This window comes from Solanum pennellii, chromosome 5 (assembly GCF_001406875.1).
Source record: "Solanum pennellii chromosome 5, SPENNV200".
NCBI classification, from domain to species: domain Eukaryota; kingdom Viridiplantae; phylum Streptophyta; class Magnoliopsida; order Solanales; family Solanaceae; genus Solanum; species Solanum pennellii.
Window position 1 is genome coordinate 75,228,550 of NC_028641.1, and position 24,463 is coordinate 75,253,012.

General features: G+C 32.4%; 3 protein-coding genes across 3 annotated transcripts; all 3 read right to left on the minus strand.

Moving 5' to 3' along the window:
* Positions 1-8,598: 8,598 nt before the first annotated feature.
* Positions 8,599-15,963, minus strand: LOC107020766 (26S proteasome non-ATPase regulatory subunit 13 homolog B-like). The gene is made up of 6 exons (XM_015221258.2): positions 15,629-15,963; positions 12,194-12,640; positions 11,265-11,345; positions 9,934-10,130; positions 9,743-9,842; positions 8,599-9,134 (listed from the first exon to the last, which is right to left on the minus strand). Exons 1-6 carry the CDS (start codon positions 15,776-15,778, stop codon positions 8,949-8,951), a joined length of 1,161 nt encoding a protein of 386 aa, XP_015076744.1. The 5' UTR covers positions 15,779-15,963; the 3' UTR covers positions 8,599-8,948.
* Positions 15,964-17,861: 1,898 nt separating this feature from the next.
* Positions 17,862-19,274, minus strand: LOC107020011 (myb-related protein 305-like). The gene is made up of 3 exons (XM_015220356.2): positions 19,030-19,274; positions 18,506-18,635; positions 17,862-18,408 (listed from the first exon to the last, which is right to left on the minus strand). Exons 1-3 carry the CDS (start codon positions 19,157-19,159, stop codon positions 18,030-18,032), a joined length of 639 nt encoding a protein of 212 aa, XP_015075842.1. The 5' UTR covers positions 19,160-19,274; the 3' UTR covers positions 17,862-18,029.
* A 2,982-nt stretch (positions 19,275-22,256) lies between these two features.
* LOC107020015 (membrane protein PM19L-like) lies at positions 22,257-24,005 on the minus strand. The gene is made up of 3 exons (XM_015220361.1): positions 23,773-24,005; positions 23,405-23,582; positions 22,257-22,679 (listed from the first exon to the last, which is right to left on the minus strand). Exons 1-3 carry the CDS (start codon positions 23,900-23,902, stop codon positions 22,451-22,453), a joined length of 537 nt encoding a protein of 178 aa, XP_015075847.1. The 5' UTR covers positions 23,903-24,005; the 3' UTR covers positions 22,257-22,450.
* Between the last annotated feature and the right edge of the window lie 458 nt (positions 24,006-24,463).

Consider the following 24,463-nt stretch of genomic DNA (forward strand, 5'->3'; position numbering starts at 1 on the left):
AAGTTCAAAAGAGCCCAAAGCAAGTAAACCCCTATTTTGTCAATTTTCATGTGCTATAGTCCATGATATTTTGGTGATCTAGAATTTCAGATTCTTTTTTGCGGAAACTTTTCATGCACGTCCGTTAAAACCTTAGCAATTGATCCAGTTGGTTTTAACAAGCAAACAGACTCATTCTCAACTTCAAACGAGCCTCAAAGTAGGTAAACCCCCATTTTGTCGATTTTCATATGTTATATAATCCATGAATTTTTGGTGATGCAGAATTTTAGATTTTTTTGTCGAAATTTTTCATTGAAATCTGTTAAGACCTTAGTAATAGAACCAGCTAGTCGCAACGGGAAACGAGTCTATTTTCAAGTTCAAACAAACATTAAAGCAGATAAACCCCAATTATGCCGAATTTCATATGATATAGTCTCTGGATTTTTAGTGATTTGATATCTAAACTTTTTTTGGCTGAAATTTTTTATCGACGTCTGTTAAGACCTTAATAATGAAACTAGTTTGCCTGCATGAAAAAACGGTCCTGTTTACACTTCAAACGAGCTTCAAAGAAGGTTATACCTATTTTACAAATTGTCTTGTGCTACAGTCAATGAATTTTTCGTGATCCAAAATTACAAATTTGTTTTTGTAAAATAATTTCACGGATGTCCATTAAGACCCAAGTAATGAAACGAGTTGGTCGCGACAGTAAAGCGGGCTGATTTTCAAGTTCGAACGAGCCCTAAAGCAGGTAAACATCTATTTTGTCGATTTTGTGTGCTATTCCTCAATTTTTTGTGATTTAAAATTCTGACATGTTTTTGGCCGAATTTTTTCATGGACATCCGTTATGAACATTGTAACAGAGCAGTTGATTCCGACGGGCAAAAGGGTTAATTTTCAAGTTCAAATGAATTGCAAAGCAGATAAACACCCATTTTATCAATTTCGTGTGCTATAGTCCATGAAATTTAGTTACTCTGAAATTCTAGATTATTTTTGCTAAATTTTTTTATGGATTTCCTTTAAGATCTTGGTAATGGAGTCTGTTGTTACCCACGACCAAACAATCACATTTTCAAGTTCAAACCAGCCACAAAGAAGGTAAGCCTCCATTTGCCGATTTTCGTGTGTTATAGTCTATGAAATTTTGGTCATTCGGAATTTCAGATTTCTTTTGCCGAATTTTTTCATGGACGTTAATTAAGACCTTTGTAATCAAGTCAGTAAGTTCCGATGGGAAAACAGACTCATTTCAAGTTTAAACGAGCTTTAAATCAGGTAAACTGCCATTTTAATGATTTTTGTGTGCTATAGGCCATGAATATTTGATGATCCATTTTGCATTTTTTGTTGAAATTTTCATGGACATTTTTTAAGACCTTACTAATGAAGCCAATTGGTCCCTATGGACAAACAGGCACATTTTCAAGTACAAATGAGCCACAAAGCAGATAAACGCATTTTATTGATTTTTGTATGCTATAGTCCATAAATTTTTTGTGATCCAAAATTTCAAATTTATTCTTTCAAAATATTTTATGGATGTCCATTAAGACCTTAGTAATAGATTCAGTTGGTCCCAATAGGTAAACGAGCCCCAAAGCAGGTAAACCTTCATTTTACCGATTTTCGTGTGCTATACTCCATGAATTTTTGGTGATTCAAAATTCTGATGTATTTTTTGACCAAAATTTTTCTTGAGCGTCCGTTAAGACCGTAGTAATTGAGTGAGTTGGTCTCTGCAGGCAAACAAATTCATTTTCAAGTTCAAACGAGTCCTAAATTAGGTAAAATCATCTTTTGCTGATTTTCATGTGCTATAGTCCATGAATTTTTTATGATCCAGAATTTCGAATTTGACTTTGCCAAAATTTTTCATGAACGTCTGTTAAGACTTTAATAATGGATCTAGTTTGTTCCTTGTGGCAAAAGATACCATTTTTAAGTTGAAATGAGCTCAAAGCAAGTAATCCTCTATTTTGCCTATTTTCGAATGATATAGTCCATGAATTTTTGTGATCCATAATTCAGGACTTTTTTGACAAAAAATATTCAAGAACGTTTGTTAAGACCTTAACAATGGAGCCACTTGGTCCCCACATGCAAACGAGCCCATTTTTATGTTCAAACATGCCTCAAAGAAGGTAAACCCCCATTTGCCAATTTTCATGTGCTATTTATCCATGATTTTTTGGTGAACCAAAACTCTGGCGAGTTTTTTGCTAAATTTTTTTATGGACATCCGTTATGACTTCGATAATGGATTCAGTTGGTTCCGACGGGTAAACGGACCCATTCTAAAGTTTAAACGGGCCATAAAGTAGGTAAATCCCTATTTTACCGTCGATTTTCGTGTGCTATAGTCCATAAATTTATGGTGATCCAAAATTTTAAAATTTTTGGAAAAACATTTTAATGAACTTCCGTTAAGACCTTAGCAATGGAGTCAATTGGTCCCTACCAGAAAACGGTCCCATAAACAAGCCCAAAGAAAGTAAACCCCCATTTGTCAATTTTCACGTGTTATTGTCCATGGAATTTTTGGTGAGCCAAAATTCTGGATTTATTTTTTGTCAAAATTTTTCATGGACGTCCGTTAAGACTTAGTAATGGAGCTAGTTAGTCCCGACAGGAAAAAACTTTGTTTGAAAGTTCAAACGATCCCCAAAGAAGGTATACCCCCATTAAATCGATTTCATGTGATATACTATATGAATTTTTGGTGATTCAAAATTTCGATGTGTTTTTTGTTGAAATTTTTCATGTACACTCGTTAAGACCATAGTAATGGAGTTAGTTGGTCTCGATGTGCAAATGGTCCCATTTTAGAATTCAAATGAAGCCCAAAGCAAGTAAACCCCCATTTTGCCGATTTTCATGTTCTATAATCTATGAATTTTTGGTGATTCAAAATTACAGATTTTTTTTGTCAAAATATTTCATAGACGTCTGTTAAGACCTTAGTAAAGGAGTCAATTGGTCCTGACGAAAAAACAGACCCATTTTCAAGTTCAATCGAGCCCAAAGCAGGTAAACCCCCATTTTGCCGAGTTTCGTGTGCTATAATCCATGGATTTTTGGCGATCCAGAATTAAAGATTTTTTTTGTCAAAAATTTTCATTGACGTTCATTAAGACCTTAGCCCTTTTTAATGTTCAAACGAGCCCCAAAGCAAGTAAACACTCAATTTATCGATTTTCCTGTGTTATATTCCATGAATTTTTTGTCATCCAAAATTTTGAATTTCTCTTTGCCAAAATTTTTCATGAATGTATGTTAAGACCATAGTAGTGGAGTCAGTTGGTCTCGGTAGGCAAACGTGCTCATTTTTATGTCCAAACAAACCTCAAAGCAGGTAAACTCCCCCATTTTATTGATTTTCACATGATATAGTCAATTATTTTCGATGATCCCGAATTTTAGATTTTTTTGTCAACATTCTCTATGGACGTTCATTAATACCTTAGCAATCGAGTTAGTTTGTCCTCACAGGCAGATGGGCCCATTTTCAAGTTCAAACAAGCCCCAAAGCAGGTAAACCCTCATTTTATCTATTTTCCGTGTGTTATTATAGTCCATGAATTTTTGGTAATTCAAAATTCCGACATGTTTCGGCCGAAATTTTTCATGGGCATTTGTTGAGACCTTAATAATGAAGACAATTAGTTATGACGGGAAAACAGACTCACTTCAAGTTCAAACGTGTTCCAAAGTAGGTAAAACCCCATATTGTAAATTTTTGTATGCTATGTCCATGAATTTTTTGGTGATTCGATATTTCAATTTTTATTGGCCAAAAGTTTTTGTGGACATCTAATAAAACCTAGGCAATGGAGCCAGCTTGTTTCCACGGAAAAACGGTCCCATTTTTTAGTTTAAACAAGCTCCAAAGAAGGTAAACCTCCATTTTGTCGATTTTTGCTTGGTATAGTCTTTGAATTTTTGGTGATTAGAGATTCGGATTTTTTTATCAAAATTTTTCATAGACGTCTGTTAAGACCTTAGTAGCGGAGAAATTTGGTCTTGGGGGTCAAACGGGTCTATTTTCAACTTCAAACGAGTCCCAGAGCAGGTAAATCCTATTTTACTGATTTTCGTGTGCTATAGTCCATGAATTTTGGTTATCCAGTATTTCAACGTGTTTTTAGCTCATGGACGTTCGTGAAGACCATAGTAATAGAGACCCTTGGTCCCGACGGGCAAACAGACCCACTTTGAAGTCCAAACGAGCCCCAAAGTAGGTAAACCCTCAATTTGCGATTTTTATTTGTTATAGTCCATGAATTTTTGGTGATCCAGAATTTTGGATTTTTCTTGGCCAAAATTTTTCATGGACGTCTGTTAAGACCTTAGATATGGAGCTACTTGTTCTCCACAAGCAAACGCGCCCATTTTCAAGTTCAAACGAGTCCCAAAGAGGTAAACCCTCATTTTGTTGTTTTTCTTGTGATATAGTTCATGATTTTTTGGAGATAAAAAATTCTGGATTTATTCAGTCTAAATTTTAAATGAACGTCTGTAAGACCTTAGTTATCGAGCTAGTTGGTCCACACGATCAAATGTACCCATTTTCAAGTTTAAATGAGACCAAAAGTAGGTAAACCTCATTTTACCGATTTTCATGTGCTATAGTCCATGAATTTTTAGTAATCTGAAATTTTAGATTTTTAGGCGAAATTTTTAATGGACGCCCGTTATGACCAGTTGGTCCTGACAGGCAAACATGCATTTTTTCAAGTTCAGACGAGCCCTAAAGAAAGTAAAATCCTATTTATCGATTTTCATGTGTTATATAGTACATGGAGCTTTGGTGATCCCATATTCTGGATTTTTTTGTCTACGCTTTTCATGAACGTTGGTTAAGACCTTACTAATGAAGTTGGTTGGTTCGAACGGGCAAATATGTTCATTTTCAAGTTCAAACAAACCCCAAAGCAGGTAAACCTCCATTTTGCCAATTTTCGTGTGTTATAGTCCAAAAAATTTTATTGTTCGGAATTCCAAATTTTTTTTACCAAAACTTTTCATTGACGTATGTTAATATCTTAGCAATAGAGTCAGTTGGTCCCGACGAGAAAATGAGCTCATTTTAGAGTTTAAACGAGCCCTGAAGCAGGTAAACCCCCATTTTGTCGATTTTCCTGTGCTTCCATGAATTTTTGGTGATCTGAAGTTCTGGCATTTTTATATCAAAAATTTTCATAGACATTCGTAAAGAACTTAGTAATTGAACCAGTTGGTCCCGACGGGCAAGCGGGCCTATTTTCAAGTTCAAACAAGCTTAGAGTAAACCCCTAGTTTCTTAATTTCGTGTGCTATAGTTCATGAATTTTTGGTGACCCAGAATTTCATTTTTTTTGCCGACATTTTTTTATGGACGTCCGTTAAGACTTAAGAAATGGAGTGAATTGGTCTCCACGGGAAAACGGGTCCATTTCCAAGTTCAAACAATCCCAAAATAAGGTAAACCTCCATTTTGTCGATTTTCATGTGTTATAGTCCATGGATTTTTGGTGATTCGAATTTTCAGAGTTTTTTATTGAAATTTTTTATGGACGTCAGTTAATACCTTAAAATGGAGTCAGTTGGTCCCGACGGACAAACGGGTCCATTTTCAAGTTCAAACGAGCACAAAGTAGGTAAACCTCTTTCTTATCGATTTTCGTGTGCTATAGTTCATGAATTTTTTGTGATCCAGAATTTTAACATTTTTTTACTAAAATTTTTCATGGACGTCTGTTAAGACCTTAGTAATTGAGCCAGTTTTAGCTTGTCGAGAAAATGATTCCATTTTAAAGTTCAAATGAGCCCCAAAGTAGGTAAATCCTTGTTTTGTCCATTTTCATGAGTTATAACTCATGCATTTGGATCCTTGGGGAACCCCAAATTTTTTAATGAAATTTTTTATGACAAATTACCTAATGAGTTTTGGGGATCTTACGTATATTTCCACCATTTTAAGGCACATTTTTGCATTTACAAGCTAATTTTTAGGAATTACAGTTGCTTCTTGATTTTTGTGTGTGTTAACCCATTACTTTAGTGTCTTGGGTACCCCAATTTTTTTTCTGAAAACACTTTATGAGGATCTACGTAATGAGTTGGGGGAGCATTACGTATACTCCTACTAGTTTTTAGGACATATTTTTCATTCACGGACGAAGGTTTAGGAATTACGTGACTTTCTTATTTTTTTTGTATGTGTATTAGCCCATGAATATGGCGTCCTGGGGCACCCTGAAAGTTTTTCTGAAAAATATTTATTAGGACCTCCATAGTGCATTGGGGAGCATTATGTCTAGACATGTCATTCTTAAGGCATATTTTTGCATTTACGAGCCAAATTTTAGGAATTACGTTAGTTTCTTAAAAGAATTTTGTGTGTATTAGTCTATGGATTTTGCTCCTTGGGGCACCCGAATTTTTTTTCTAAATAAACTTTATGAGGACCTTTGTAATGAGTTGTGGGAGCATTACATATAGCCCCACCGCTTTTAAGGCATATTTTCACATTTACGAGCCAATTTTTTAAAATTACGTCTTTCTTGGTTTTTCGTATGTATTTGCTCATGATTTGGTGCATTGAGACCGTTCGAATTTTTTTCTAAAAAAACTTTATGAGGAGTTCTCTAATGAGTTGGAGGAGTATTACGTATAATTTCACCATTTTTAGGTATATTATTGCATTTACAATTCGACTTTTATGAATTATGCGGGTTTTTTTTATTTTTGTGTATATTAACCCAAGGATTTGGCACCTTGGGGCACCTTGAAATTTTTTCTGAAAGAACTTTATGCGGGCATGTGTAACAAGTTGAAGAGCATTACGTATAGTTCAACCTTTGTAAGGCATATTTTCGTATTTCCGACCAGCTTTTAGAATTAAGTGATTTTTTGGTTTTCATGTGTCTTAGCCCATGAATTTGGCGCTTCTGGGCATCCTGACATTTTTTCAGAATTTCTTAATGAGAACCTCCGTAATGAGTTGGGGGGAGCATTATGTATAATTTCACATTTTAATGCATATTTGCATTTATGAGTCAACTTTTAAGAGCTACGTTGCTTTCTTGATTTTCTGTGTATATTAGCCCACGGATTCGGCGCCTTGGGACGCCCTTTTTCTGAAAAAACTTTATGTAGACCTCCGTAATGAGTTGGGGGGAGCCGTACATCCCGTTCCACCATTTTAAGGCATAATTTCGCATTTACAAACTAACTTTTAAAAAATTACGTAATTTTTTTTGGAAAAATAACTTAAATACACAACTATAAGTTTTATATTCTCTAATTTTCCCTTCTTTTTTCAAATATTACATAATTCCCTTTTTTTTAATTTTAGTGTAAGTTTATAGATACATTACATTCTCTCTCCTATAATACACAATTACCCATTTTAATGCCTATTTTTTCTCCATTAAAACACTCAACCTTTTAAATCAGTTTTTGGATTTTGAATTTTCTCCTTTTAAACACTCAACCTTTTAAATCAGTTTTTTGATTTTGAATTATTAATTTTAATTAATTTTAAATAAAAGACCCAATTTTGAAATTTTGAATTTCAAAATTCAAAAATTTTGAAATTTCAAGGACAACTTCTCTTAACTTCTCCCGTTTTGTTCTTACTCCATCAAGTTTCAGTTCTTTTTTTATCCAATATTAATTGTACCGTTTTTTCTCCATTTTTTTCTCAACAGTTTAAACTTACCATATATCATTTACCATGTATCATTAGAGTCTAAAGTATCACGGAACAGCAAATTTAAGGGATTTTTTGTAAATACTAATTTTGTCGGGACAAAATGTAATTATTGAATTACACTATGGGATTCCTTAAATTTTTACATTTTTTTTATTTTTCATGTGTATTAGCCCATTAATTTGGCTTTTTGGGCACCTTGAAATTTTTTAACAGAAAAAAAAACTTTATAAGGAATCCGTAATGAGTTGTGGGAGCATTACATCTAGTCCCATCATTTTTAAGGCATAATTTTGCATTTATGAGCCAACTTTTAGAAATTACGCGACTTTTTTGATTTTTCGTGTGTATTAATTAACCCATGGATTTGGCGCCTTGGGCAGCCAGAATTGTTTCTCGAAAAAACCTTAGGAGGACCTTCGTAATGAGTTAGGAGAACATTACACATAGTCCAATCATTTTTAAGACATATTTTTGTATTTATGAGATAACTTAATGAGATTATATGATTTTGTTGATTTTTCGTATGTATTATAATATAAATACATGAAAAAGTGAGAAAAAATTGAAATCTTATCGTGCCACCTAAACGTTAAAAAAGTGGCGTGGTTCCTACAGACACTATCATTACCATTTACTAAGTTATTACGGATGATCCTACAAAATTTGCGATCGAAAAGTTTCGATTTGTCATATTTTCAAAAATTCAAGAACTAATAACATACAATAAACCAAGGAAAATCTAAAATTCCTATTCTCTGATCCCCTGGACGCTAAAATAAGTGTGTTGATTCTATAGAAGCTATGACTATCATTCACCAAGTCAATACAAATGTTCCTACAAAATTTTGGGTCAATAATTAAAAAATATTCATAGGCTTAAATATACACAATAAATTGAAAAACAACCCTGAACTTAATTTTTGTGCTATTTAATTATAATGCACAGGAAGGGGCAAGTAATAACAAAAAAAAAATCATTTCACAACTTGGCTTAATGTCTAGCACTGGGTGTCATCAGTCTGAACTGTGAAATCCGAATAAGAAGTTATCAAATACAAGAAACAAGAAACTATCTGGAAGAAAAAAAACCAATGAGATCAATAATTTCGCAACACAAGTCGGGACATACAAACAAAGGCCTATGAAAACTAGACCACAACTCCCTAGCTTCTCAGCTCTCTGCAACAAGTAAATTTTAGACGAGAGGTGCGTGCAGGTGGCTATTACGGATGAAGGACACTAGAAAAAAAGTAAAAGATTATGCTGCAACTAGATCAGGAGTTTCAGCCTCCACGGATAACAAAGCAGTGTGTACTTTGTCAACCCAATTGTCTAGCCGATCCCTCAGTGACTTGATTTGAGGAATTCCCAGGACTCTTGGTTGCACCCAGGACACATGTACTGTCCCTTCGACTTGGTCAATTATTCCCTCAATCAGATGCACCTACAGGAGGACAGCATTAAACCAAGTAGAAAATTCAGGGGACGCAGGAAAAGTATAAGCAGTCTATAAATAAGTCTTTACATTTATTGACTATTCACATGTCTATTGTTCGTATTAGGATCTGCATTACCCAGGCAAAGAAAAGTAGAGTTACCTAACGAAGAAAGATGAAGATTCTAGGTAACTATTCTCGTAAAAGGAAGTAGTATAACAAAGATATAATATACAATCTCACATTCATTCACGAATTCAGAAGGATCAAGCATTTTTTTCTCATCATATAAGAATGCATTATACAAGGAATTACTAGTAGTGAACTGCCAATCTAGAGGTACTTGCACTCGCTGCATAAAGCAATAAATGAGATTGCAGACCAGGTGACCATTTGGATTTATATTATAAAATTGAAGACCCGACTGTTTTGGCAAAACCCTTTGCGTAATGCATATAACAAAACACAAAGGTAAAAGCGTAGTTTATCAAGTCTCAACCCATAGAAAGATGCTGAAATCGCCTATAATACAATAAAGATGCACATTTATTATGCATTGAAGGAAGCATGTGAGAGTAACAGAAGTTCAATCCTAATTTAACTAATGAGAACTTACAGAAAGGCTCTTCATGAGTAGATATTCGGCATCCTCCACACTTAACTTTGTGCTTTCTGCAATCACACTCAGTGGGATAGTTCTATCATATGCTGGGCGACTGCATGCAAATGAATTGTTCAAAGCTTGAGTAACAACCCTAACAACATAAGTACTGAGAACTTCTGTTATCTGCAAAACTGCTACTGTACCTGAAGATAATTTCCATCAAGCAGAGAATGTTGATCTTCTCGAGAAGTTTTTTCTCATTCTGCACCAACGCTGGTTGAGCAGTTAAAGCAGCTTGATGGACATGGCACAATTTTTGATAGTGAACCAAATCACCGGTATTAAATGCTTCAAGAATATAATAGAGCCACTCAACCTTAGTCCCTATCAAACTCTTTATCTGTAAACAAATTAGAACGAATCAAAAAGATTGAACCAACATGATCTTGTCAGCACAAATGATACAAGAAGAACAATTATACAGTTATTGTAAACATAATTCTAGTCCATCCCACACAACTGAAGCCAAAAAAAATGGAGGAAAAGGAATTTATTGGGATTTCAGTGATTTCTCATACAGTGCCTTAGTAGATTATTAATTCTCAGTTTCTATTTGATATCTCTTGGTCCGTGTATACATCCAATACTATATTAATCACATATTTATGCGAAGGGAATTTTAAGTCCATCCTTCCATGTAAATCTATGTACTGAAACACAGGAAATCAAAGTAGGAAAGATGGCTCTTTGGGACCATTAGCAAAATTTGATGGTCCAATGAGAAGAACTTTGTTTCTACAAAATAGAGAAGCTACTACAGGGATAGCCAGGATGACTAAGGCAAAATTGGACATCCCATCAATTATGGATCAAAATTATACATGTCCCAGAACCAAAATTGTCCCAAATAGAGCCAACTCTTACTTCTTGCTTTTGCCCCACAAGGTTTGGGGGTGTATCTGGAGAAGATTTGCAGAATCAAAGTGGAGGTCCAACCATCTAGTTTAGGTCTCAACAGTGAGTTGAAATAAAGTAGAGTCAACAATATTGTTGAAACCTTTAAGAGCAAGAGACCCAAAAAGTAGAATCAGAGCAAAATAGAACAGCCTACCCTGAATACCGTGGGGTTCCCTATTTCAACACAGTTTAACTTGATACTTCACCACACTACACACAACATCAATTCCTGCCATAACTAGTTCAACCATCTGGCCAACACACTATCATTTTTAAATAACACAATAACAAAATCAGGATAGTCATTTCTTCTTTTATGTCTGGCCAACACACTATCATTGGCATTAGTTCCTTGATAAACTTGAGAATAAAAATCGGATGAACTATTAAAAAGCTCTCACTCTATCACAGATGACAACACAATAAGACCTCAACACACAGACCACAGTCTGACATCTCCTGGGAAGGACACCAGCAGTATATTCCATGAATGAGCACTCCACACAGTGATTTCCACAAAAAAGAAGATAAATGCATGGAACAAAAAACAAACAAAAAAGTTTGTATGCAAACTTACGATCGGATGAGCTAGCAGTTCTCCGAAGTTGTATATGTTGTCTCCCAGCAATGCTGACAGGGACAAGTCAAAAGCCAAATCCTAAACAAGATAGAAGGAACAATAAGGTTGAAACCAAGCGCAAAAACGTATGACCACTACCATTTTCAGATACACAATAATTAAAAGATTATAATTGCAGAAATTATTGCAAATAACATATACTAATGCGTACGACCACACAAATTAAAGTAGCTGTTAGAAAAGATCACTCAATAATAATCCAATAAGCAATTGACCAATAACACTTCTCCTTTCAAGAGTTAAATTGCTTAGCAGTTGCCAAAGAACTAACTTGTCTTCATAGCACTGGTGACATCTCCGACATGAGGATTATTGCTATTCATGAATTTGTGGAATAAGATTTAACTCTAGCATTTTGATTCAGGCAGAAGGGCAGTAAAAAAAAATATTTTGAACAAAAAGTTCAGAACTAGCTCATAGGGAAGGAGCGAATAAAGAAAGCAGTCAAATAAGCTCCATCAATCAACTATTCATTGATAGACAAACTATATTCTTTATCATTTCATGTCAAATGGAACATCTTTTATCTTTCTCATCAACACCACCAGTGCCTTGCCCCCTTGAGGAACAAAGTTCAATTACCTTTTAGGATAAAGTGGCATCACAAGAAGAAAAAAGGCTGGTCCTTGATAATTCAAGTTCCTTCACCACAATTTATATAGAGAGTTATAACACTAAATGGTTACCCATAGTTTAGTAAAATAAGCTAACATAATGACAATAAATAAGCAACCAGTTGAGTAAAACAAACATGTGAATTGCAACAAGGCAGATCGATGTACAGGGATCATAAATCCAATTAGTTAGGATGGAAAATTCTTAGATTAGTCATTAGAAAAAAAGACAAAATAAGAAATGACAAATACCAGCTTAAATGATTCAGAAAGAGATTCCACTGAAGTGTACGCGAGATAAAGAAGAGCACTTTTGTAGAACTCGGCAAACTCCTGGCGAGTTTTATGGTACTGAGATGAAACCCAATAATAGCTTGCATAGACAGATGGATCAATGTCAGTCATGCTATCAAGTGTAGTTTTCCCCTCATCTAAAAGTTTCTGGCACTCTTTTGGGTCTCCTTGTTCAAGCTTAAATAGGGCAATCTGCATCTTAATATAAAGAATTGGCTCCTCTATCCGTATCTCCTTAGTACTATGAAGTTTCTCCGTCACTCCTTCAAGGAAGCCTATAGCGGCTTTTTTCTCAGGGTATTGCCGAGAAACAATGACCGCAAACTGTGCAAGCTTGAGAAGATTGATCTTTGTCTCAAAATCAGTGATGAAGTTGTGATACAATTGTATTAGTCCATCACCAGCCTAAATTAAGAGAAGAGAGGTGTTATATGCAAACAAAGCATAATAAAACAACCACTAGCTATGGTTTATCGCTTTACTATAACACAACATACGGAACCATTTCAAATTAATTGGAGAATAAACCCCTTGAAACAAGATTTAATATTGAATGATTTTAGTTATATCAGCTCCACCTCAATTTAAATCATTAATACAGGACAAGGATAAATAATACACACATTTAGATGATTGAGAACTTCTCTTGGGGGTTATGTAATTGAGATGATTTGAAATAATAATTTTTAAAAAACCTTAACATCACTGGATAATTTGTCTGCTTATTTTGCCACCAAGTTCTGAATCAGGATCCTAATAGCATTCCTATGCCAATACAGATGCATTTGCATGATTAGGCATAGTATCAACAGTTACATGCTAATTCACGCTACATGTGACTACCAAACTGTATAAACCTACAAACACATGCAAATAAGAGTAAGATCTTTTTTAAACAAATGTTAGTAGTGTACATTTCTCTGAATATATAAACCATGGAATTTGCACAGTTTACAAAGAGAACATTTTTGCTTAAGGAGATCAAATACTACATAAGTGTCTTTTAGCATGATCTAACTTCGAATTCTATTGAATCAATTTTCCTGGGTCCATAATCCAAAGGAGTGTCTAGAGGAAGTCTCGAATGGATTTGCATTAAGCTGAGTTTACCTCATAATGTATTTGGATTATAGATACAAAAAAAAGGTAATTTTCCTTCCATTAGCACCACGTAGGGTTCTGTGAAATACAACATGCTGAAATTTCTCTCCATCATCACCTATGGTTATCTTCAAGAAAATTCTCTAAGAAAAAGACAATTCAGTATCTGCAATGAAGTTTCCCTTGAACACATCCTCATACAATGACAAAGTGAATTTCACAAATTCATTTTACAACACTACTTCCCCATCAAGATATCTTTTTTTCCATATCAAAATTTAGAAGATTGTAAATATTGTTGTTGTTGTAATATTTAGAAGATTAGATCTTCCCCTCTGTCGCGAGTTCAATTCCAAAAAAGACCAAAATACGACGTAATCTCTTCTCATCTATATCCAAGCTTAGTGGACAGAGTTACCTGGTACTTGTATTGGTGGGAGGTAGCAGATATTCTGTGAAATAAGTCGAGTTGCGCACAAACAAGTTCAGACACTACTTCATCAATAAAACAAGTTCAGACACTACGCTTACTATTTTATTTATTTTTTTATGACAAGGGAAACCTGCAGCTGCTACCCTTTGGGTGCGCACAGGGTAAAAACCCCACTCCTATGCAATAGCTCGCAAACCACATAGGAGAGGTAACCCGCACTAGGCAAGCCTGGTGCAACGAGCTCGACCCAGAAGGCAAACCCCTTGCTTTCGCTGGCAAGGGGTTTCGAACTTGAAACCTCCAACATGGAAGTCCCAAGCTCAAACCATTGGGCCACCCCGAAGAGTACACTACGCTTACTATTTAAATGATTAGATCGTCTGAGTCAATCTCAGGGCTTCCAAATACCAAACATATTATAAAATGGCTTGGCATGGGAAGGTCCTCTTTCATGGGTGTTGTATTGTATTATTTGCACGTTTCCCAATATGCAAACTTCAGCTATTGAGAGGTCCTATACGTGAGGAACACATTCAACTACCCAACCCCTCCACATTTTGCCCCCCCCCCCCCATTCCCCCAAACAACTTGAACAATATAGAACTATCTATGAAGCACCACTCAAGTTACTATCAGCTGATACATTATTTTTGCAGTATCCAACATGCTACTCTAGTTCAATCAGAAATTGTAAATATGACACCTGAAGGCTTGCACGCACTAATCTATTGGCAGTCTGCTATAGCCAACAAGAGAAAGTGCAGGGTAAACCTGTCCACAAAGACTGGAGGAAATTGGCCCACACTGGATGTTATAGTTTGATTGTTTCTTCATCAAAAATAGTTTGATTGTTATGTCTACTATAACCCAATACAAAACATTCTTCTCCAGTTGAACTATCCATCAATCAAACTCCTGCTTTTATGCGTTTCGTTCTGTTCCTTGTCAGGAAGCCCCAATGTTATATTCTTTTAAATAACCGTGATGTCCGGGCCAGCTTATGCATATTTCAACTAATTCCAATGTGCCACCTCACAGTTCTCCTTCTCCTCTATCAACAGGTAGTCCACCAAAGCTAGATCAAATGACAATAATCACCGGGTGTTTTTGTCTCTACTTATATTTGAACAAGAAACCTCATAGTGCTCAACCTACTTCATTGACCATTAGGTCACACCCTTGGGTACGAAGCCCCAATTTTTTGTAACCCTTCCAAAAGCAATAGAATAGTTCTAAGCTCAAACAGCCCCCAATTCTTACCCATCCCAAAATCAAATCCTATATGCAAATCTCTAACACAAATCCTCTACTAAACCCTAACTTATACCCACCTGAACCCATAACATGGGAGATCTATGTAGCTTTCAACTTGTTTGGGGAGAGTTCCAGGTCCAAACAATCCCCAATTCTTACCCATTCCGAACCAAATCCTACAAGTAAATCTCTAGCACAAATCCTCCACTAAACCTAACTTATACCCACCTAAACCCATACCATAGAAGAATCTTAGTAGTTCAGTTAGTTGATGATTATCTAAACTTTCACCTTGTTTCTAAGCCCAAACAACCCCCAATTCTTACCTGTTCCAGACCAAATCCTATAAGTACAATCTTCCCCTAAACCCTAACTTATAGCCACCTATACCCATAGCATAGGAGAATCTTAGCAGCTCAGTTAGTTAACAGATTAACTGAACTTTCACCTTGTTTAGTGAGCACTCAATTCCTCACCTTACAATCATCTCCACTTAACAAAAAGACAAAAAAAAAAAAAAGCATGCGCACACGCACAAATAAAGTCCAAATACAACAAAAAAACAAACGAAATTCGCAGGGAATTAAATCAAATTCAATGAGAACCTTAAAAACGGGAAGAGCAACAAACTGTTCAAGCTTAAGAGTAAGCTGATGCCAGAGCTTCCTCTGGTACAGATCTGCCAAAGTAGTGTACCAATCGGAAAGCTGTGAAGGAGCATTGCAAAACGATTCCAAGTACTGAAGTGCCGCCATAGCTGAAAAAGCTCTCTCAGTAACACCGATGAAGACGAAGCAGATACTGTGGTGTGTATATGTGAAAGAGAAAGATACCTGACTTGTAAATTGCGTTTTACTTGTTCATAAAGAAATCAATAATGGAGTTTGGGTTAGTCCAGTTTAGTCTCTATTGTATTATACATTGGACCCCTAAAGTTTACAAATATTAATTGTTTTTGCTTCAATATCGAATATGAAAATTTTTAAAAAATTATAATTCAAATAAGTAAAATAAATTTCAATTGGATTTCTTAAATTTAATCTTAATCTTTTAGATTTTCAATTTTAACTTTTGAGTTTTAAGGTTAGATCATGAAAATTAATTATCTCAATATATCAATCGCTCAAGTGTTACTTACTCATAAAACTTATTCATCTTTATCTAAATTGGTGTAACAAAAAATATATGAGGTTAGATAGAGATTACTATATAATTATTTAATATTAATCTATAAAATCATATAATGATATTTAATGGCATAAATGATACAATGGGTAGGATCATAGAGTTCAAACTTATTAAATATTTAAGGGATAATGCTCAAGTACTCCCTTAACCTATGCCCGAAATCTCAGAGACACATTTATACTATACTAAGGTCCTATTACCCCCTGAACTTATTTTATTAATAATTTATTACCCCTTTTCGACCTACGTGGCACTATCTTGTGGGTCCAACGATGGTTGACTTTTTTTTTCAAACTAGTGCCACGTAGGCTAAGAAGGGGTTGAAAATTACTTATAAAATAAGTTCAGGGGTAATAGGACCTTAGTATAGTATAAGTGTGTCTCTGGAATTTCAGGCATAGGTTGAGGGGTACTTGTGCATTATCCCAATATTTAAAAATATAACTTATTAGTAATATTTAGCATATATAATATGAAAATAGAATCAAATATCACATTTGTGAATAGGAATGGCAATGGGATGAAATAGATGCGGGTTTAAGGCTATGTAAGATAAAACAAATTTAAAATTGTATAATGCAAATAAAATACGAATTGAATTGAAGTATCTTTTTAAAAATTTAAAGTGATAAGATAATTTCAAAAGGACCTCACAAGATAAATTTTATTTTTATTTTTTTGCATCATGATGATAAATCAGTGCCATATCAAAGTCAACTATGTTGTAGCAAAGAAATGTTTATGATTTAAAGCTTATGTATATTAATAATAATAATCTCAAATTAATATTCTAATAATAATTGAATTTTTAATTAAGCGTTTATAATTTTTCTAATAAATATGGAATTTGAACAAAAATTATTATATGTACATGAATCTATAATCTAAATTCTAAATTATGTTTTCATGCATATGAAACAAAGAGTCTATCCTAACTCTTTAAGAAAAAACCGACTCTAAGTCTTTCTAGTCTCAAAAGTCTAAAGAGGAAGTCAGAAATTTCACTTAGATCATATAAAATTTAGTATATATCTATGAGAAATAGTATTTTTTTATCTATATACCACAATATTATTCTTTTTAACACACAATCTAATTTTGCAATAAAAAGTGATTAATGTATAATTAATTAAGGATATTCATTTGACTATTCTTATATATATATATATATATATATATATATATATATAAAATTAATTAAGATTAATTAATTTTGATAATAATTGAGTTTAAGCTTAAGACTTAAACTCAAAATATTTAATTTAGATTGAAGAGTTTGACTATGAGTCAAAAATTTAATTAGTCTACATACATTTCGCGGGTGCTAGCTTAAATAGTTTCTAGAGTTATATAGTCTACATAAATACTTTCTATTTTATTTTTACATGTAACATTTTTGTTATTATATTTTTTTTCAATACTTGTTGATATAATGCTTAATTTGAGTCGAATGTTTAGTAGAAATAATTATTCTACTTTCACAGAGAAAAAAATTAATTCACTTGTAAATTCCACGTCGAGTATCTTGTTGTTTATTGTTGATTATGATGATTATATAGAGAAGGAACATATTACATACTTGACTCAATTGCACACATATACTATTGATTGTTTTACTAATTGAATGCATTATTGTAAATGCTTATCCTCTTGATATTGTCAAAATTTCATTAATAAGATATTGACTTGATAATAGTTACATCACAAAATTTATTAAAAGTTCGATAAATTTAAATTTATGTTTATAGAGCTAACTGAAATAGATAAAAAAAATTGTCTATCAAGAGTTCAGTTATTTCATAAAACTCGAAACTCTGATTAAAGATTGACATTATAATCGTCCAAATTCCACAAGCCAACATCCCACGTGATGTCTTCATTAGAGGAGGCCTCAGGCACTTGCACATAATTAGCATATCCATTGATCATAGAACAAAAGAAACCACCTTGTTGATCTTGCTCATGACTTACAACTTTATTCTCATTTTCCTCGAACAGTGACACCATCTTTTTCACGTCGATTTGATTGTTCGATAGTTGTTGCTGTTGAAACTGATGTCTTTTTAAAAGACAGATTTTTATTTTTTCAGAATTATCAATACTTGTTTTCTTGACCTTCTTTTTGAAATGAGTCCTCCAATAATTCTTAATTTCGTTGTCAGTTCTCCCTGGCAAGTTTCTAGCAATTGTTGACCATCTGCAATTTTATTATTCTTATCATATTAGTATTATTCGAAATTATTTCAAGAACTTTAGTGTATGCAAAATTAGTATATAGTACTTCAAATAATTACCTATTCCCCCATATAGCATGAAGTTCAAGAATAATCCTTTCTTCATATGGAGTAATTTGCCCCCTTTTAAGGTCTGGCCTTAAGTAATTCACCCATCTCAATCTACAACTTTTTTCATTTCTTTTCAATCCTGTTTAGACAAGTAAATAAATGAAAAATCGAGTTTTAAATTTTCAGAAAACACACGATCGTATAGACAAAAAGATATCGAATTTTAAATTTTGAGAAACTACACAATTATGTAACAAAAAAAACAAATCGCGTCTAAAATTATATTAAATCTAAAAGTTTCAAATAAGATGAGAAACTTTTTGATAAAAATACTCGTATATAAAGTCGACTCATAATTGATCAAGTGAATGAGAATGAAATGGTACATACATTTTCTTTTGGGATTCGAATGTATAGTATTACTATTGAAACTCTGATTAATTTAAATAAATTTATTCATTTTATTATTCGATTCGATCGATGATAGATTTGTTCAAGGAAGTGAGTAAAAATATAGACAATATAGTAATTACCAGCAAGCCTAGCAACACAATTCCATCTGCCTTCACCATGCAAATTTACATAATCAATGAGCAATTTATCTTCTTCAACTGTCCAAGGACCTTTTCTCCATTCTTCTTCAATAATTCCCCACCTTCTCATTTATTTTTTTTTATAAATATTCTTAATATTCAAAACTAATATATATTTTGTCCTCAAAATTCTATGACATGATTAGCAAGTTTTGTTGCTATTTATATTTGCACCAAAAACTCACTCATTGGTCAATTTTTTTATGACAAATGAATTATAGCTAAACATGACTCCATTAATTATAGCACTTGGTATAAAATATTATTTGTCCTCATCAATTGTATAGTTACGTGTACATGTTATAATTTACTACTCTTAGAAAATTCAAAGAAGGCATTGAAAGATTTGTTTGGAGAAACCAAAGGAAGTTGTAACATCACACGTATACAATTTGGAGACAATTTTATTTTTATGACTTTTCTATAATAAATAATAAACTCTTTAGTTTTATGATAACTTGCATTAAATTAATTTTTAAAACTTTTTTCATCGTTATCGTTCTATTTTATGTTTGGTGTTTATATTTATTGGGTTAGATTCGCATTAGAGATCTCGTGTTGGGGTAAAACACTCTCAATGATACTCGTATTGGTATCAGACAAAGTTTAGATGCGAATTGGAAAGTCTTATATTAGGGAAAAAGCACTTTAATTAGTACGTTGCATTGGAATTAATATGTATTCATGTCGAGAAGTCTCAAATTAGGATAAAGTGCTTTCACTGGTATTCATTAGAAATCAAACTGCATTTGGATTTGCCCAGAAAAATCTCAAAATTGGAGGTAAGTTGCTTCCATCAGGACACGTATTAGAATTAAACTGAATTTGAATTCGTGTAGAAAAGTCTCATATTGGGGTAAAACATTTGTATGAGTACTTGTATTGAAGGTAAAGCGCTCTCAATATGGGCAAAGCACTTTCACTTGTACTCATATTAGGATCAGACCAAATCTAAATCCACATCGATAAATCTCATACGTGGGACCAAGTAAAGCTTTTCCATTGCTATTTATATTGAGATCAGACTAAATTCAAGTTCGTATCGATAAAACTCTCCCACTGAAACTTATATTGGGAAGAGACAAATTAATTTTAATCCGAATCGGAATGTCTCGTATTAGTAATAAAACATTTCTAACAAAAGCAATCTAAACATAACATTATTTCTGACTAAAAATAAAGTATTTATCGCTTCACTACGATAATTCCCATTGCCAAACTTATAAAACTTGGCTATTGTTGACTACCAAGAGATTTGGTGACATTGGTAGCATGCATCTTGATCAAAGTCACCAAAGAATATTTTTTAGTTATAAGGTTTAAACAACACAAAAGTGATTAGGCCACTCAAAAGAGAGGACTAGAAAGGCCACCTATAACCTAAAGTAATGCATGTAGACAACTATATTCATACTTAAATAATGTTTTTTGCTAAAAATAATTAAGTTAGGAAAATTAGTAAAATAAATTAGTGGATAATTTTCAATGTGAAAGCTACTACCAATCCAATAAGAAAGATGCAAGTGTTTAATTAATTTGCTTACTTCTTAACAATATAGGTGCACAATAATTACTATTATATGATAATTAATTATAATTTGTTGGATACCATTTTGGGTAATGGAGTTCATTAGAATAATAACAATATTTTTCACAAATTATATTAGCTAAAGTAACAGGTGTAATTGTTCATGTCATGATTTTGGAAGTATACATAAAAGCCTAGATTCTTGCTTTTCTTAGTTATATCTATATATGTATTTTTTGTACTATTTTTGAAATATATAAGTTACATTAATACAAGTAATATCATATGGATAGAAGTGGAAATAAAATAAATTTTAACACAAGTTCCTCCATTTTTATTATTTACCTATCCTAAAGGGGTGCTCATGGTTCAAATGAAATCAATTATGAAATAAAATCAAAATCAAATCAATTTTGTTAATTTTTAAATTTCTTAAATTAAATCAGAGCATTAATTTAGTTATTGTCGATTTCATGTAATTTGACTTAAAATTTTTTGATTTTTTAAAAATTTATTGAATAAATACGCATTTTAATACACACTTATAAAAAAAACAATGGAGAGAAAAATTGTTATAGGTTCTACATAAGTTATGTAGACCCTATGTGTAAACTAGCAATGTTATAATTATTAAAAATTATTATCACACGAACATAATAATTCGGTTGAAGCAAATACTAAAATCATTCTACACTAAAATATTAGACTTTACCATAGTTTATTCTCTACTTTTTAATGGTAGACACATCAATATCTTATATTTTTCTCTTAAATATTTGCATACTGCTGTTTACGATAATTCAAAAGTATATATATCTCAAAAATATTTGCATACTATCATTTACGATAATTTAAAAATATTCAAAAACTTAAAGGATTAAAAAATATTGACAAAAATTTTAAAAAGGTAAGTAAAATCTTTTTTAATTAAAACGATAAAATCACTGAATGTAGCAATTTAAATAATGCCGTTAAGATAAATCGCTGCTACTACAGTGTAAAATTTATTTTTTTTAACAAATCATCGCTATCAAAGCAGCTATTTGGTAAATAATTTAAATTATTTTTTTTAACAAATCATCGCTATCAAAGCAGCTATTTGGTAAATAACTTTTTAAAAAAATTATAAATCGTTGCCAATTTTACTTTTAAAAAAAAGTTAAAAAAATTATTATTTTTCTGAAGTAAATCGCTGCCTTACAGCGATTTTCTTTTTTTAAATTTTTCTGAAGGAAATTTCCACTTAATTTTACTTTTTTAAATTTTAAAGTAAATTAACACATCTAATTTGTAAAAAAAAAAATCACATGCATGTCAATATTTATGTCTGAATGTGAAATGTGAATTTAAAAGTTTGACGATGTAAATTTTTTTAGCTTACTATAATTTATTTACAATAAAAAATTTTAAAAAAATTAAATAGATGAAATAGCTGCACAAGACAGCGATTTACTACGAAAGAAAATTTACAATAATTCAGTAAATAATTCAGTTGAAGCAAATACTAAAAATCATTCTACACTAAAATATTAGAATTTACCATAGTTTATTCTCTACTTTTTAACAGTAAGTAGAAACATCAATATCTTAAATATTTACATACCACCATTTACGATAATTCAAAAATATATTTTTCAAATTATGATAATAGTGAAAGTGTAGCTATAGCTCGTAAAAGGCAACCAAACTACAATCATTTCCAAAATTTAATAAAAACCCAAAAACTCTCATCGAGTCTTACAAAACATACACAACTTAATTTTAAACATTCCACATAAGACCCACACAATTAACATATTTACAAACCAAAACTCCCAAATCTCTTAATTATTATTATACGGCTGTTGTTGGTACCCCTACACCCTTTTCTCCGGCCGGAGGTACTCCGCCGGAGCCATATTCCGGCTCTCGATAACCGGGACCGTAACGGCTGCTGAACATTCCGGCATGAAGCATGAGAACATACATGAGTTGTGTAAATGCTAAAACTATAGTGAATCCTTCAAGAACCCTAAGCCTCCATCCTCTCCACCCTCCTATATTGATCTCCTTGCATGCCAACCTACATAAAATATGTTTCATTAATATTACCAAAAAAACATAATTATATACACAAATGAAATTATTTACCAAGTAATTATCGACTAGTTCACATTAATAAAGACGAACAATAATCTTAAACATGCTGAAGTTGTTATGCCAAACGTGAAAAGGAAAAAATGAAAGAAAGAGATGTCTGGATGTGGATAATTTGGAAATTGTATAAAAATATTAAGGGCAAAAAGATAAAAATATAGTTAAACTTAAAACAGCATATAACTTTTTTTTAAGAAAAAAAAACTCCTACCCAGCTTTTAAATTTTAACTTAAAATAAGTTTTTTTTTAATTTAAAACAAGTTATTTTGAATATTGTTAAACAACTAAATAAGTCAATAACCAGCTTTTAAGTCAATTTGACCAGCTTTTAGGCCGAGCCAAACAGGCTCTAAGGTTCAAATCCAGCTAGTGTGTTATTATTTCATTATTTTTATTTAAATTTATCTTAGATATGGTCACGTTTTGCTACTTAAAAAATAAGTTAATTTTCAAAGGTAAATTAAATGAGATTTTAAGTTCGATAGTTTTAATTAAAATTAAAATATTAAAAAAAAGACCTTTTTCTTATATCAATATATTTAGAAACTTTGAAATAGTTTTAAAAAAAACTCCTTTCCTAAATTTCGATATTTAATTTATCGATGCAACATAAATTGAAACAGAAAACGAAAAAAAAAAACATTGTTTACCCAAAAGCTAGTGCAGTGACAGCCCAAGCAACAATAGCTGAGGAACCAGCAGCAGCAAGACTATCATTTCTCCATACCCTCAAATGATTTCCACCCAAAACCTTCGATATAATTCCCAAAATCGACGCTAGTATCGCGAATACTAGAAAAAACATCGTAGCTCCATTTCCACCAAAACCTAAAAATCAGAAAAAAATTACATAATCAAGAAAAAAGAACTACGAAAAATATGTTTCAATTATTTGAGTTTCACCCCTGAACTATTGAGACAGTACAAATTTGACTAACGTTATATAGTTAGAGTGATAATTAAGGTATGAAACTAAAAAAAATCAAAATATTTAAAAGAGAGAAAGGAAGTTAATTACTAGGATGATTAGTTTGGCCATTGATGTATTTATTGAGACACCAACTAGCAAAACCCAACATAATTAAATACATAATTAAGTTTAGAAACAATAATGGAGCTGCAACACTCCTAGCCACAGTCCTAGCCATTTTTTCTTCCAACAAATGGACACAAACAATTAAACAGAAAATTTTAATCTATGATTTTTTGTGGGTTAAGTTTTATATTTTTATAAATAGATAAAAGGATAAAAATGCAAAGGTGTTGTAACGTAACGTATATAAAACAATTATACTATGGTACGTGTTATGTTTAATTGCTTCAATGGTGAACAGGTGGAGGGACACGTGTCACATACTTGGTCTACTTTGGATTCTCTTAATATTATTCATCATGCATGCAATGTCTATCAACTAGCTAGAAATCAATTGAGTATTAATAAATTTTAGTAATTCGATTATTTTTTAGTGTATCAACGTTTTGATTTTTTGGTTATTAGTGTATTTTGATTCTTTTATTAATGTATTCGATTTTTTTTAAATGTATCAGCATATGTATTGGATTCTCTTTCTAATGTATTGACGCTTTAATTGTTTGGTTATTAATATTTTCGACGCTCTTTTTAATGTATTAAACACTTATATTATTATATCCATTTGAGGAATTTTTATAATTATAACTTTTAAAGAATATATTATAATTTTATTTTA

Coding starts and splice junctions, on each gene's coding strand:
- LOC107020766 (XM_015221258.2), bottom strand. CDS start 15,778: ATGGCGGCACTTCAGTACTTGGAATCGTTTTGCAATGCTCCTTCACAG. Junction 11,346..12,193: donor TTTCTGAATCATTTAAGCTG/GTATTTGTCATT, acceptor TATCTTGTTTAG/GATTTGGCTTTTGACTTGTC. Junction 10,131..11,264: donor AACTGCTAGCTCATCCGATC/GTAAGTTTGCAT, acceptor ATTTGTTTACAG/ATAAAGAGTTTGATAGGGAC.
- LOC107020011 (XM_015220356.2), bottom strand. CDS start 19,159: ATGAGAAGGTGGGGAATTATTGAAGAAGAATGGAGAAAAGGTCCTTGG. Junction 18,636..19,029: donor TTGTGTTGCTAGGCTTGCTG/GTAATTACTATA, acceptor TTGTCTAAACAG/GATTGAAAAGAAATGAAAAA. Junction 18,409..18,505: donor CATGCTATATGGGGGAATAG/GTAATTATTTGA, acceptor ATAAAATTGCAG/ATGGTCAACAATTGCTAGAA.
- LOC107020015 (XM_015220361.1), bottom strand. CDS start 23,902: ATGGCTAGGACTGTGGCTAGGAGTGTTGCAGCTCCATTATTGTTTCTA. Junction 23,583..23,772: donor TGGCCAAACTAATCATCCTA/GTAATTAACTTC, acceptor TCTGATTTTTAG/GTTTTGGTGGAAATGGAGCT. Junction 22,680..23,404: donor GTCACTGCACTAGCTTTTGG/GTAAACAATGTT, acceptor TATTTTATGTAG/GTTGGCATGCAAGGAGATCA.